This window comes from Condylura cristata, unplaced genomic scaffold (genome assembly GCF_000260355.1).
Source record: "Condylura cristata isolate star-nosed mole 26May11 unplaced genomic scaffold, ConCri1.0 scaffold00065, whole genome shotgun sequence".
NCBI lineage: Eukaryota > Metazoa > Chordata > Mammalia > Eulipotyphla > Talpidae > Condylura > Condylura cristata.
Window position 1 is genome coordinate 41,133 of NW_004567166.1, and position 15,569 is coordinate 56,701.

Genomic DNA, 15,569 nt, shown 5'->3' on the forward strand with positions numbered 1-15,569 from the left:
AGTTATAAATTGTAAACTATGAAAGAAGCATTCCTGCATTCAGTAATTTAAACTGTCCCAGTATGGAAGTGTAATTTTAATTAATTCGCTGGCATTACTCTGAAAAACCTTATAATCTTCAGGGGGGGCAGGGTAGAATTAGAAAACCAAGATTAGACGCAATTGCCATGAACATGGATCCTGCACAATGAAAGGGAAGATGTACTCATCTAGTCATTGAACATATTTAGTAGCCATACAAGAAAAACATACTCATACTTATTCCAAATACCTATTTTTAATGGCTGGACTTGAAGACAAATCTTTATTTAATATGGACTTAGTTTGCAGTATTTTTCCAACTACATTCATTTTTCTGAAGTGTGGGCAAGCACGCCTGCAGCCCTCAGCCTATACCATCTAGGCAGCAATTAAACATGTTCTCATGCTGTTACACTTCCAGTATCACTAGTGCCCCATTGCAGGGATCTCATGGGGCAAGTCAAGGTTTGAAGTACTCCACAAAACAAAAATCCACAAGAATCCTACCTTTTTGTAATTGCAGTTTACTGGAGATGAAGTGTTCACCTGCACTCAGTACTTTAAACTGATGCTGATTCACAATACTGTGTTCACTGTAGCAGCAATAGGAAGGAGCCAACAACTTACCAGAGCAGGACAGTTAATTTCATACAACTATGATTTAACCTGCATGTTTACATTTCTCTCCAATGTGAATGGTACAAAGTACATTGTATGTATATAATTTTAACTTTATAACAGTAAAGTTTACTTCATCTGTTTTACGCATGACATACCCTTTCCATTAATGTTTTTGATATTTTAGACTACAAGGTTCATTTTAAAATTCATGATTCTTCAAAACAAATTTTCAGTACATTTGCTGGAAAGAATCTGTAAGTGGACTTCAAATTCGTGCAGTTCAAACTCACATTCAATGGTCCACAGTGTTTAGTTAGAAAATCAGACTACAGATTCTTGCAGAAATGGGATGACAGAGGACAGTATCATGGAACCATCACTTGCAGAATCCCTGTAGCCCAATCAAGGAACTGATGATACACCGTGAGACATTTTGTAGCTCTTAAGATCAGTATGGCTAAGTACCCCACAACTATCCTTTCATTTATTACACTATCTGTTCCAATCCTATGCCTGTGCTGTTAAACTTACATATCCAGCTCACTGAACTGTAAATCAAGTTTATCTGAGATCAGAGATTGAACTCAGAGTAGAGAGATTCAGGCAGAAACCAAAAATGTGCTTCAAGGAAAAATTTGAGTTTTGTTATTTTTTTTAAAAGATTTATTTATTTGTACATCCAGAACTGGGGTACAGGCCAGAGGCTCAGGGGCGGTGAGAGGCTTCACCAGAGACAGAGCGGGGAGCAGAACAGGCAGATCGACGAAGTACTGCTGAGGGGAGCAGCGGGCGGGCCAGGAGAGGTCTGCAGCGCCAAGTGGTCACCTCCAGGGCAGGCGGGAATCGAACTCATGTGAAAGTGGCTTTAGCTTCTCAGTGCTGTGCTTTAACCCACTGCGCCACCAAATTTGACTTTTTAAAATTTATTTTATTTTACAACAGTTTATTTTTACATCATTTTGTACATTTTTTTCCCCATCTCAATTGTAATCCCCGCGGGTTTCCCATCACCAAGTCACCCGTGTCAAATTTGAGTTTTTAAAGGGAAAATATGGAGATGGGTACATGCAGCACTGTGAAGCTGTCTGCAGCCACTGCAGCAAAGGTTCGACCCCAGCCAGGGAGCTGACCCACATGGCACAGCCAGCCTCTCCTGACCCGCCCGCTGCTCCCCTCAGCAGTGTATTTCGGTCCATCTGCCTGTTCTGCTCCCCTACTCTGTCTCATTCCCAGTCAAAGCTCAGATGGAGATAGGTGAGGTAGTTTGGAAAACTGCTTTCCCCAACCCCTTGTCTTAAATCATGGTGCCATCTTTGCTCTTTGGGTCTCAAGGCAAAGTGGCAGGCCATTCACATGTCTGGGACACAGGCATGAAATCTTTTGTGACCCAACATGGAAGTAATACTCATTGCTAGTGTGCATGTCCCATCCAGGTTTGATACAGGATCACAACCACAGTAAATGGAGGCTGTTTTCTCAACAGAAAAATATTCTTTTGCTAAAGATGAGGTCAGTCTCCACAGAATAGGAGGACACACGTGTGAGTTCTCTGGAGTCAAGGCTACTTTCCAGGAACAATTTTTCCTATATCTTGACATTCACAGAGTCTCTCTCATGAGTTCTTTGATGTACACTAAGGTCTGACTTCTGGCAGAAAGTTATCCTACATTCTTGACATTCATAAGGTTTCTCTACTGTATGAGTCCTCTGATGTCTAGCAAGAGTTGATTTCCAGTGAAAAGTTTTCCTACATTCTTGACATTCATAAGGTTTCTCTACTGTATGAGTCCTCTGATGTCTAGCAAGAGTTGATTTCCAGTGAAAAGTTTTCCTACATTCTTGACATTCATACGGTTTCACTCTTATATGAATTTTCTGATGTGCAGTAAGGGATGACTTCTGGTAGAAAGCTTTCCTACATACTTTACACTCAAAGGGCTTCTCTCCTGTGTGAATTCTCTGATGTTTAGTGAGTTCTGATTTAGAATAGAAATTTTTTCTACATATTTTACACTCATAGGGTTTCTCTCCAGTGTGAGTTCTCTGATGTACAATGAGGGTTGGTTTCTGAGAGAAAGTTTTCCTACATTCTTGACATTCATAGGGTTTCTCTCCTGTGTGAGTTCTCAGATGTCTGGTGAGACTTGACTTCCCATAGAATGTTTTTCTACACTCTTGACATTGATAGGGTTTTTCTCCTGTGTGTGTTCTCTGGTGTACTGTGAGGGTTGGCTTCTGAGAGAATGTTTTCCTACATTCTTGACATTCATAGGGCTTCTCTCCTGTGTGAGTTCTCTGATGCCTGATGAAGGCTGACTTCCAGTGGAAAGTTTTCCTACATTCTTCACATTTATAGCGTTTCTCTCCTGTGTGAGTTTTCTGATGTCCATCAAGAGCTGATTTCTGGAAGAATGTTTTCCAACATTCTTTACATTCATAAGGTTTCTGTCTTGTGAGAATTCTCTGACGTCTGAGTGTTGACTTCTGAAAAGATTTCAAACATTCATGAGATTTCTCACCTGTTTGTTTATTCTTATTGTTACTTTTACAGACAGTTTTACCACATGCGTTATATTCTATCTTCTTCCGTCCTAATGGAGTTCTTTTCTTGCCGATAAAACGCCAACTTTGACTATGTTTGTGTTCATCTTCAACATCACTCTGAAGAATTAACTCTATTGGTTTCTCCAAAAAGAGTTCTCTCCACTGCTTACATCTGTTGTGCATCTCCCCCAGGTGACAGCTCTCTTGGACCACATCAGCTAACTTACCATACCTTGTCCCACTATATTTACAGGTAGTCTCTCCCATCATAGCCTTCCTAGGTGTAAAGAATACTGTTTCTTTGTTGAAGGCTTTCCCTTGTTCACTAAATTCAAAAGGCTGCTCCACAGTTGGAATCGTCTGACCAGCAACATGATGCTTAGGATAGCTGGGAGATCTGATGGCATTAGGGCCCTCGGACTTCTTGCCAACATGGATCTCATCAGACTCCCAAGTGGGCAACATGTTCTTACCCACATGAAACTCCTCAGGCATCATTTCTGAACATTTTCCATTATTTATAATTAGCTTGGAGATATGGATTGAACCCGAGTAAAACGTTCTCTGTAAATCAGTTATCTCTTCCGTTGATGTTTTGTTGTTGGTAATTAGAACTTGCCATAAATGTTTGCCTTGATTTTCCTGACTGACTTTGATCAGGTCATCCATGGTCTGGACATCTGAAAGAGATAAAAATAACCACATCTTATGACAATATCTAACAGTTCTTCAGGATGCTAGTGTAAACACATTTCTGTCCTAGCAGCACAAGTTTTTTCTTAAAATTCGGTAATGAGGGCCCTCCCTGGTGGCGCAGCGGGTTAAAGCACAGCAGTAAGAAGCTGAAGCCACTTCAGCATGAGTTCAACTCCCGCCAGCCCTGAGGTGATCCACATGGTGGCAGACCTCTCCTGACCCGCCCGCTGCTCCCATCAACGGTGTACTTTAGGGATCTACTTGTTCTGCTCCTTACTCTGTGTGTGTGGTAAATCCTCTCACCATCCCTACACCTCTGGCCTGTACCCCATTTCTGTATGCATAAATAAATCTTAAAAAAAAATCGGTAATGAATATTGATTTTATAGGATTTTAACAAATCCTTAAAATCAATGCTGTAATAAATGTAATACATGCTGCAAATGACATTAATAATTTTCTAATGTCACGTCATACTGACAAACCCAATACTTCTGTAAATTTGTCCTTTGTAAAATGCCTAATGTAATACCTGATCACTCTATTTGCCCACTCTGCAATGACAGACTGCAACTGAGTTCTCACCTACCATTTGTTCACACCCTGTTCTTTTCTCAGCCTTTTTCTTACAATATCTGTGGCTATCATGTGCTGGGCTTTTGGTGATGACCTAAGTTAAGACTTTCCCCTGTATCTGCTATTTATTGGATTAAGGGGAGGGACCAAGTGTCTGTTACGGAAGTAGGACTAATGCATGGGAAAAGATTTTGCTCCTGTGTGTTCACTGAGTATAAACTCTTCCCTGGGAACGGGGAATGACGACAGGGATCATTGACTTTTTTCCCAAGCCACCATTTTTTCCATGGCCAGGTCGGCTTTCTGTGAGTTCCCAATGAAACACTGTGGCATTAACTTCTCAGAAGCGAATAGAAACTCTGGCTCATTACTCTGTGCAACTCTCCCCTATGATCTAAAGGATTCACGCCTGCAACCTGGATCAACCTGACACAAGCTATGCAACTTCTATGAATTGACAAATTCCAGATAGAAAAGGAAAAGCTGTGAAAACTCAGAATTTCCACTGCTATACTTATGTTATGACCTCCCTTTTTTGTATAATCATAATATCACAATATTCTGAGCAACCATCAGTTTACAACTGGATTGCCTCAGCCCATAAGGCAGATGCCTGGTCCCAGCAAGCTGCCCCAAGGTGGGAAATTCCTCTGTCTCCAGAGACAAAAGGCAAGCCCCAGGAGAGGTAAGACCCCAGGGCATAAAAACTCCTGGGAAGCTTCCTTGGTTTCTTTAAATAGAAAGCAAATCTCAGATAAGACTCCCAGGGCATAAGGACTCATGGATAAACTTTAACCTTGTTTACACAACTGTGCAACTTTCTCTAATTTACTCCTTTTTAAAACAAGCACTGACTACTCTCTGCTAGCCTTAAATTAGCCATTAGCTTTTCTTTAGACAATCACTGATAACACTGCTCACACAATCTATTACTTCCCTAAAACCCCTAATAACCTTTTGCTAACAAGCTCATCCTTTCCCAGAACCCTCTTCCCTTGAGTGATAGCTAAACATCTGTATACATGACAATTATCACTAAAATGTATAATTTAGTATACCATAAAATGATAAGAAAAAAATGCTTTGTTCCCCTTGTCCTTGAGAACGTTTATGACAGTTTATGGCCATCTTTCATTAACTTACCCTATGCATTATTGCAATTAACTACTTGCTACACAGTATAACTAAAGACCTGCTGAGGAAATGGGCAGGAAGACTTGCACTTAACTCTGACTCCTGTGTCTTCCTCGCTCCCCTCTCCCCTTCTTGAAATCTCCTCTCCGTACAGCTTGATGTTGGGGCCGGTCCCCAACATCTACCCGTGGTATTTAAAAAGCCTTTATCTCCCAAGTCCTTCTGAATCAAGACTCCAGGTATCCTCACCCACTTCTTGGCACCAATGTGCCATTTGATAATTCACTGTACCTGAAGATTTTTATATCATGTATTTTACAGTTCCAGCTTTACCCTTGTTATAGTGAAACCGGTTTCCCATGTGCGTTTCTCATTCTTTTTATTCTCCCAACAATTTTGCACAAGAGGAGGTGAAAGGGGAAACTTCAAACTCCACAACCCAGGCCCAGCACTGCAGCCTGAAACACCTGGGTTCCTGGCTCTAGGACACACACACCAGCTCTGCTTCCTCCTGCCACATGGCAGGCGCCACATTGCTCGCTGCCAGTATGCTGGGTCCCCCTCAGTTGCACAATGTGAGGTACTGTGGGTCACAAGTTTGTCTCCCAGCGTGCAACTCATGGTCTTTATGACTCCTTAGCCAACATCCTTGAATGTGACAGGGTGAGTTAGCGAATTCCTAATGTACATCTCAATAGTGACATCCAACCTCCCCCAACTATACCTGCAGCTGTATTTTATGTCAACAAGGAAAACAAGAGCCTCAGTTTGCATTACCAAAACAAACAAAAGAACCTCTCAATGTAAACACAATGTACTCCTAAATTTCCTTCTAAGCAGCCTTCCTAAAGGAATCCCTACCACTTCCTGCTTATTGCAGTTCAACAGTCTCTGTGGTTCTTATTTCAACATTGACCACGCATACTTGCTTCTTTCTTCTTTTAATAGAATGTTAAGTGACATGGGTGGGTTTTTATTTGATTACTTATCACAATACAAAACCTATCTTTCTAGAACTTCACATTTAGCATGCTGAAAGAATAAAGAAATGTAGGAATACATTTCTGAAATGAAAGAGTGCATGAGAATGAAGTAAAACTGAGAATCCTGAGACAGTGACTAAGGAGAAAGTTCCCAGAGGAGAGAATCGGGGACTGAATGTGGGGTGTGTCTGAGGACATTTACAGCCATTTAAAGAAGGGGCAAGGTCTGTAAGTGAGAGTCACAGTAGGAGGCTGGGTAACGAATGGGTGTGTGGGCCTGCTGGGCCATCACGTATTTACCTGTAGCTGTGGGCCTATCCAACGTCAGACTGCCCTTCAGAAATCGGCCAGTCAGTCATAAGTGCCAAACCTCACAAGATGCCTTTCAAGTCAGTCAATAGCAGAAAGCTGGATCACCATGGGAAGCAGCAGTCTGACAGGGAATGCCTGGTGGGCTGATGAAGGATGTGTAAACTTATCCACACTCATACATCAAGGGCTGAGGACCCTACATGGACAAGGGACCCCAGAGGCTGATCGGGGGAATATTTGTTGACAAGACTGAAACCCTGGCTGGGATCTAGGGTGGCTCTCCATTACAGCACCGAGTCAGCAAGCAGAAGAGAGGTGCCTGGAGGGCTGACTCACACCCCTGATACTAGAGATGACAGCACATTTTCTAGCTACCGCTTCCTCTTTTCCCTCCTTCCCCTTACTACAGATGCTGCATGATTATTCTATCAGTGAAAAGGCCAGGCGTGTGGCCGCGCGTGGGCCCTCTCTGGTGGCGCAATGGGTTAAAATGCAGCACCATGAAGCTCACCACAGCTGCTTCACATCAGGTTCCATCCCCGGCCAGGGAGCTGACCCACAAGGTGAAGCAGACCTCTCTTGACCTGCCTGCTGCTCCCCTCAGCAGTGTGCTTTGTTGATCTGCCTGTTCTGCTCCCTGCTGTACCTGCTGAATCCTCTCCGCACGCCTGTACCTCTGGCCTGTACCCCAGTTCAGTTATGCATAAGTAAATGAATCTTAAAAAAAAGGCCAGGCACTTGCTCTGCTCTCCAGCAGTGGCATGCACTGTCAGCCTGCGCCATGACGCCCGTTATGAGTGTGGTGTTGCTCATGCAACAGGCACAACACACACAGACAAACAGTCCTAAGGTCTGACTGTGGGAAAAACTCCCTCAGGCTGGCCCAATGTGCTGGCTAACCTCCTCGCAGCCTCCTGTCCAGTGTGCAGACTGACCTGAGAGGCCCTGGCTTGGGGGTTCCTGTATAGTACACGGCTCTGCTCCTTGCTCCATCCTGACAATCACCTCAGGTTTGGTCACACAGTGTCCTGTTGACGAGAAATAACAGAACTTTTGCCAACGTGCTTCAACTTCCATCTCTGAAGGACAACATCAGCTTTCAGAGCTGGGTAATGAGGGCCAATTTGAACCTTTGACTCATGTTGGATGAACACTCATATTTCCTTCTCTGGAACCTTGGATCTAAATAGCTGAATTTAAGAAATAGTGGTATATGTACCAACAAAGAAAACAGCACCTGCCCACGGCAGCTACCAGAGTGTTGCTTACCCAGGGACACCAGGCTGCTGTAGGTTTCCAGCATCACCTCCCGGAACAGGGTCCTCTGAGCATCACTCAGGTCCTGCCACTCCTCCCAGGTAAAGGTCACAGCCACGTCCTCAAACGACACCAACCCCCGTAAGGGAACATTTCTTCTCAGTTCAGACATCACTCTGGATCAGAACGGCAGCTGGTATGGAAGCTGATTTTCAGGGTCTTTTACACACCATCCTCTGTACTCTCTACTGTAATAGATGGAAATTTCACAGGAGAAATAGCTGAGCCCTGTATTAACATTCGATTCTAGAAGTTCCATTCTCTTATAAATCTGGAAACGCCTGTGTTGCTGAAAGGATGAATAAAACTATGGCCCTCAAAGATTGAGAAACAAAAATGTGAATCCTTATCTGGAAAAATGTGGCAGAAGAGTTTTATCAAAAACATAGTCAATGCAGACTATGAGAAAAACCCAGCAATTTGCTGCAAGATAAGGAAAAAACCCAGCACCTCCCCAAGATGCAAGGATGTTTAGCACCTCTTGTGAGCTGCACCTTGCAGGAGGCTGATCCAACAGTCCAAGCCAGCATGGACAATAAGAACAGGAGTCAAGTTCATGGAGCCAGAGAATTGCTCCTAGGCGGCAAGGACAGGTAACCACAGCAAAGGTAGCCAAGGCACTGAACCTGGAGCTACTATGCATTCACATAGGTGACCTAATGAATTCCAGGGATAGTCTGCTGTGATAGCCATGTTTTTATAGCATAATTAAAGGAATACAGACGTGCCTCGTAATATTCCTTCCTTGCACCTAAAGATGGCTTACTTCCACTGAACACAACTCACGGCCTGAACCACGCAGAATTGATGAGGGGCCAAGGGAAACAGGTCAATGGCGGAACGGGGGCTGCATTCTCAGTCATCCCCCAATGGGCAAAGCTGAAGGGCAAGTCAGAGAGGAGTCAGGTGCGGCTATGTAACTGGGTGGTCCCTAGGAGAAGGGAAGTTCCAGGTTCCCTGCCCCACCCAGAAGGAGGGTGGAGCTGAGCAGAGAAAAAGGAGAGAGAAGAGGAGAGAAGAAAGGCAGAAGACAGATGGAGAAGGAGACCTAAGGAAGCCACATGGAGCAGCAAACATGTGATGAAGAAACCGGGCTTGTTTCCTGACACTGGACTGGTTAAGGCAGATGTGGGTGAGAGACCTGTAGGGAGGTGACTATGGCAGTGTTTATATTGATTTTGATTTTGCTCTTTTCCTCCCAGGCTTGTCTGGCCATTTCTGACCCTTTTCCATGGGTCCCGGCCAGAAGGTGCTTTAGTCTTGTGGCAGGCTTTCAGGCCTTGCTTTGGGCCAATCCCTTTTGGATTAACTTTTGCCCACGAGGGGATGGTTAACTTCAGGTGTTTGATTTAGAAGTTACTTTCTTTGTGCTCTGTATTGTATATTCACTGTATTAAAGTCACTTTTCATTAAAGCTTTATATGTTTTGTCTTGTTGCGGCGGATGGCAGAACCCACTTAGAGCAAGCAGGTTTTGGGGCTTCAGGGGTGTCTCTCTCTGAATTGAGGTGCCCTATTGTAACAGATACAGGTTTCACGGACTCCGCCCCCACTCGATGCTGGAACTCCAAATCCCATCAGTACCAAGAAGAAGCACGCAGGGACATGAGGGCGGAGCTGAGCAGCCAGGTGGGGATAAAACCGGACACGTGGGCTCTGGGGGTCTCTTGGCCTGGTGGTTCGCAGCTGATCGTTTTGGCGCTCAATCGGTTTTCAGCGTGCCGGTGGAGTCCACGTCAGCAGAACTGGTAGGACATCCTAGTTAACCTGTGTTTCTCTCCCTCTTTCCCTGGGTTATCCCTTTACCTTTCTCCTTATAAATAAATCCATTATTTAACCTTTTGAAGTGTGTCCATAATACGATTGAATCGTAAGCGCACGGGTGAAGACCCACAGACAGGCAACCCAATTCACATTGGGGTGCCCTGTAACACTATAACAGCTACACTGAGGCCGCAGCACAGTGAAAGCCAGAGAGGATCCTTATCCTACAACAGACGGAGGCAGCAAGGCCTTGAGAAAACTCTTCTGCCACATTTCTCTTCAAGAGGCAGTTTCAGGAGTAGACTGTCTGCATGACCAGTTACGTAGACATGGGCGCAATCATTTAATATTCTTCAGAAAAGACCAAAGAAAATGATGCACAGAGGTGACACTGATCCTGGACACATCATGCTTGAAGTTTTGTGGGCAGTCTAGGAAGATCTCCCATGGATGACTGGATATTTTCTTTTTTAAAATTTATTTTTCATATCTATTTAGATTATTATTCATTTTACAACAATGTTTACATTTCCCCTCCCCCTCCAGTCATCACCATAGGCTCCCCCCCCATTCTTCCTTCCTTCTGATCCCTCTCTTTCCCCCTCCCCTGTAGGAACTCTCTGGTTTGTAAGTGTTGGCACTGACCAAGTGAGGAGATTTACTGAGGGACTGGATAAGGGTAGTAATAAATTAGGCCTTGCATCCAAGGGTGATAAGGTGGTAATAAACTGGGCCTTGCATCCAATTAACTGGGCCTTGCATTGGGGATGGGATTACAAGGTGATAACAAACTGGGCCTTACATCAAGGGACACAGGGATGAGTCACCCCTTTGGAATCTGAGTTTAGAATCTATACGAGACCCTTCCCCCCATAGGGCTAGCAGTAGCTGCAGACCCCACCTAGGGGCTCCTTCTCAGCTGTTGCAGGGGAGCAATAAACTCTGCTTGCTCAGCCTTTCTGCCTCCCAGTCACAAAAGTTGGGACAAAACAGTTAAGTGTCTATGGCTGAATGGATATTCTATATACAGGGCAGGAGAGAAATTTAAGTGGACTATCAAGATTTGGAAAGCACCAAAACTTCACTGGTAGATGAAGGCATCAATGAGACCATGGAGATTAAAAGAAGAGGCACAGATACAAAATTGGGAGAAACGTTAACATTTACTGGCAAAGAAAAATTGACACAAGCTATGCAACTTCTATTGACTGACAAATTCCGGATGGAAAAGCTGTGAAAAATCAGAATTTCCACTGCTAACTTATGTTATGACCTCCCTTTTTTGTATAATCATAATATCAATATTCTGAGCAACCATCAGTTTACAACTGGATTGCTTAGCCTCATAAGGCAGCTGCCTGGTCCCAGCAAGCTGCCCCAAGGTGGGAAATTCCTCTGTCTCCAGAGACAGAAGGCAAGCCCCAGGAGAGGTAAGACCCCAGGGCATAAAAACTCCTGGGAAGCTTCCTTGGTTTCTTTAAATAGAAAGCAAATCTCAGATAAGACTCCCAGGGCATAAGGACTCATGGACAATTTTTAAACTTGTTTACATAGGTGTTGCTGAATACACAACTATACAACTTTCTCTTAATTTACTCCTTTTTAAAACAAGCACTGACTACTCTCTTCTAGCTTTAAATTGGCCATTAGCATTTCTTTAGACAATCACTACTAACACTGCTCACACAATCTGTTACTTCCCTAAAACCCCTAATAACTTTTTGCTAACAAGCTCATCCTTTCCCAGACCCCTCTTCCCTTGAGTGATAGCTAAACATCTGTATACACGGCAATTATTACAAAAATGTATAATTTAGTATACCATAAATTGATAAGAGAAAAATGCTTTGTTCCCCTTGTCCCTGAGGTCGTTCATGACAATTTATGGCCATCTCTCATTAACTTACCCTATGCATTATTGCAATTAACTACTTGCTACACAGTGTAAATAAAGGCCTGGTGAGGGAATGGGCAGGAAGACTTGCACCCATACTCTGACTCCCCTGTCTTCCTCACGCCCGCTCGACTCTCCCCTTTTGGAAGCTCCACTCACGGAAGATGCCTTCCCACCTTAGGGCCCTGCATGTCTTGGACACCTCGATAGCTGGGGCTGGTCCCCAACCAAAAATAGACCATAACAAGAGAAATGTTAAATCATGCTAGGAATAAGGAAGCACAATACCAGGAAAGGTGTGAATATACTTCATCATATTCCTATTTCTGTGGAGAAATGAACAACTACAAAGATACTGAATAAGCATCTATAAAAATGCTTTCCTGTTTCTATTATTAAAAGCTCAGAAGTGAGGATTCTGGGAATTCTTCCTGGACACAACGCAGACGGCTCAGCCATGACTGAAAGCCAGCCCCACAGTTATGTGGGAGGCTGCTCCACAATCACCCCCCATGGGTCACTTGCATTGTGTCAGGAGCTTGATGCGCACAATTGAAAAGAAAAAAAGAGAAGTGAAGATCATCTTGGAAAACTGAATCACTGACATGAAAACTACTTCAAACACTTAATAAATTAGCAGATTATCAAAACAACATTTGCAAGTCTTCCTGTACCAGGGTGGTCCCTAGGAAAAGGGGAAGTTCCAGGTTCCCTGCCCCACCCAGGAGGATGGAGCTGAGCAGAGAAAAAGGAGAGGAGAGAAGAGAAGGAATCAAGAGAGAAGAGAAGGAAGCTGGATGGAGAACAAGGAGACCTGAGGAAACCACATGGAGCAGCAAGCTTGTGGTGAAGAAACCGGCTTGTTTCCTGACCCTGGACTGGTTAAAGGCAAATGTGGGTGAGATACATGTAGGGAGGTGACTATGGCAGTGTTTATATTGATTTTGATTTTGATTTTGCTCTTTTCCTCCCAGGTTTGTCTGGCCATTTCTGACCCTTTGCCACGGATCCCGGCCAGAAGGTGCTTTAGTCTGGTGGTAGCTTTCAGGCCTTGCTTTGGCCCAATCCCTTTTGGGTGGACTTTTGCGCACAAGGGGATGGGTCACTTCAGGTGTTTGATTTAGAAATTATATTCTTTATGTTCTGTATTGTATATTTACTGTATTAAAGTCCCTTTTCATTAAAGTTTTATATGTTTTGTCTTGATGGCGGCGGGTGGCAGAACCCACTTAGAGCAGGCAGGTTTGGGGCTTCAGGGATGTCCCTCTCCCCCTGTCCTGGAACAGGTTTTGTCCTCTAACAGACTTGGGGTGCCCTGTAACATTCCCATATACACAGACACACAATAGCCACAAACAGAAAAAATGCTAGAAATAGTGAGATAACACAAAACTTGGAGTGGGGGGAAGTAAAACACCCTGAAGGATACAGAAAAGAACTAATGAAATGAAAAGATACAGTAGTTCACCAACAGAACTCATCCACATCAGAAAGCTTTGCGTTCTTCAAGGTAAACCAGCAAAAACAGGTATTTCTGTTACAGGACAGGGAGAGGGGCACCCCCAAAGCCCCAAATCTGCCTGCTCTAAGTGGGTTCTGCCATCTGCCGCATTAAGACAAAACATAGAAAACTTTAATGAAAATGGGACTTTAATACAGTGAGTATACAATACAGAAGACAAAGAATATAACTTCTAAATCAAACACCTGAAGTTACCCATCCCCTCGTGGGCAAAAATTAACCCAAAAGGGATTGGCCCAAAGCAAGGCCTGAAAGCTGCCACAAGCCCAAAGTACCTTCTGGCCGGGACCCATCGAAAATGGTCAGAAATGGCCAGACAAGTCTGGGAGGAAAAGAGCAAATCAAATCAATATAAACACTGCCACAGTCACCTCCCTACAGGCCTCTCACCCACATCTGCCTTCACCAGTCCAGGGTCAGGGAACAAGCCTGGTTTCTTCATCACATACTCACTGCTCCATGTGGCTTCCTCAGGGCTCCTTCTGGCTCTCCATCCTGCTTCCTTCTTTCTCTTTTTCTCTGCTCAGCTCCACCCTACTTCTGGGTGGGGCAGGAAACCTGGAACTCCCCCTTTACCTAGGGACCACCTGTTACATTTGCACAGAGGCACATGCATGTCAGGTTCACACAGAAAACAGAACAGGTGTGACTGGAGGGAGGGTACAGGCTGTCCACCCAACTGCAGTAGCTACCTGTGCTGCTCAGGCCCACAGGAAACGGGCCTGGCCAAACAGGCACTTCTCTTGCCTCACTGACACAAGCTATGCAACCTCTGTCGACAGACACGGTACAGATGGAGGGAATATGTTCTCAAAAATCAGAATTTCCACGCTAACTTATGTTACGGCCTCCCTTTTTTGTATAATCAGAATATCAAAATATTCTGAGCAACCTGCAGTTTACAACTGGATTGCCTCAGCCTCAGAAGGCGCTGCCTGGCCCAAGCAGACAAGCACTGCACCAGGGCGAGAAATTTCTCTTAAAGTCAAAAGGGATCTTACAATTGGCTGATTAATACAAGCAATTGGCTGTTATAACAAAGTCAATATTAAGACAGTCCTGGAACATACTCTTTTACTGCCCAGATGGAGGAAAACCCAAATCTCATCACTCTACCATCCCACACAGCCTTCTATTCTGTTTCTAAAGAACCACTCCAACTTTCTACCATCTAGTCTTTAGATATGGAAATTCACCCAAGTGGCCTATTCAGAGCTAACCAGGTTTTCTACAGTGTAGACTTCAAAGAAATTCACTTAAGCTCTCGAACTAGTTTTTCAGGATTCTACTATGTGGTCTTTAGATAAGAAAGTTCACCCAAGTCTCCTATTCAGAGCTAATTAAGTTTTCTACTGTCTCGACTTCAAGGAAATTCACTTACAGTTTCTAACTGGTTTTCAAAAGAACTTTACAGTAATTTGATTCACAAGAAAATTTCTTCTTCCTGCCCTCACATTACTTTACCCCCTAGGATATCTCAATGAGAATGAAAGCCATTAAGTAGTAGAACAGGTTTAAGGGACTTTATTTTGGTTAATCTAAACTGTGGTAAATATAGTAATATTAGTCTTAAACATTGTAAATCTATGTGCCTGTTTTAACCTTGATAGATTGATTTTTAAAATGTTATAATCTCAACTACAGGTCAAAACGACCCCAGACTATTCTTAGAAAAAAGGTGATCGTGATCTCAGCCCATTTCATATGCTAATGTCATCCCTCTGCCTGCTTGAAATGTATAAAATAAACCTGCTGAAGGCAGAGCAGGAAGACTTCCTGGCACCCGCTCCCCTTTCCCCTCTTTTTCTATGAATCTCCACTGGCCAATGCTGCTCCCACCTTGAGACCCTGCCTGTTCTGCCCCCCAATAACCGGTGATCAAGGACAAAGAGTCTCCGACACCTTCCAGTTCTGGAGGTTGGCTACCAGCTCAGCTGCAGGTCCCAGTGCCCCCTTGCCGTGCAGGTGACTGCCTTTTTGCCAAGCCCATGCATAACTGGCAGGAGAGAAAGCTCTTGTCTCCTGATATGGACATGAATTCTGTTTGCTAAGGCATCCCACCTGTTGATACTTTTTAAACCTGATTTCCGGTCCTCCCTGGAGACCTAAGGGTAAAGGTTCAGTACTATTACCAGAAAGGCCTGAGTCCATCCTCTGCAAGGGAGTGAACATGTGGCCCACATGGT

At 44.0% G+C, this 15,569-nt stretch overlaps 1 protein-coding gene across 3 annotated transcripts in view; it reads right to left on the minus strand.

Moving 5' to 3' along the window:
* Nucleotides 1–1,820: 1,820 nt before the first annotated feature.
* LOC101634592 (zinc finger protein 883-like) overlaps nt 1,821–15,569 on the minus strand; it is a 25,939-nt gene continuing 12,190 nt past the window's right edge. Inside the window, exons 4-6 of one of the 3 annotated variants that reach the window (XM_012734660.1) lie at nt 8,157–8,392; nt 7,823–7,915; nt 1,821–3,866 (exon numbers count right to left, since the gene is read on the minus strand). In XM_012734660.1, the coding sequence (XP_012590114.1) occupies nt 2,227–3,866; nt 7,823–7,915; nt 8,157–8,316 (1,893 nt within the window). In that variant the 5' untranslated portion in view covers nt 8,317–8,392 and the 3' untranslated portion in view covers nt 1,821–2,226. The remainder of the gene's footprint in view (nt 3,867–7,822; nt 7,916–8,156; nt 8,393–15,569) is intronic. The other 2 variants (XM_012734661.1, XM_012734662.1) reach the window with 2 other exon arrangements.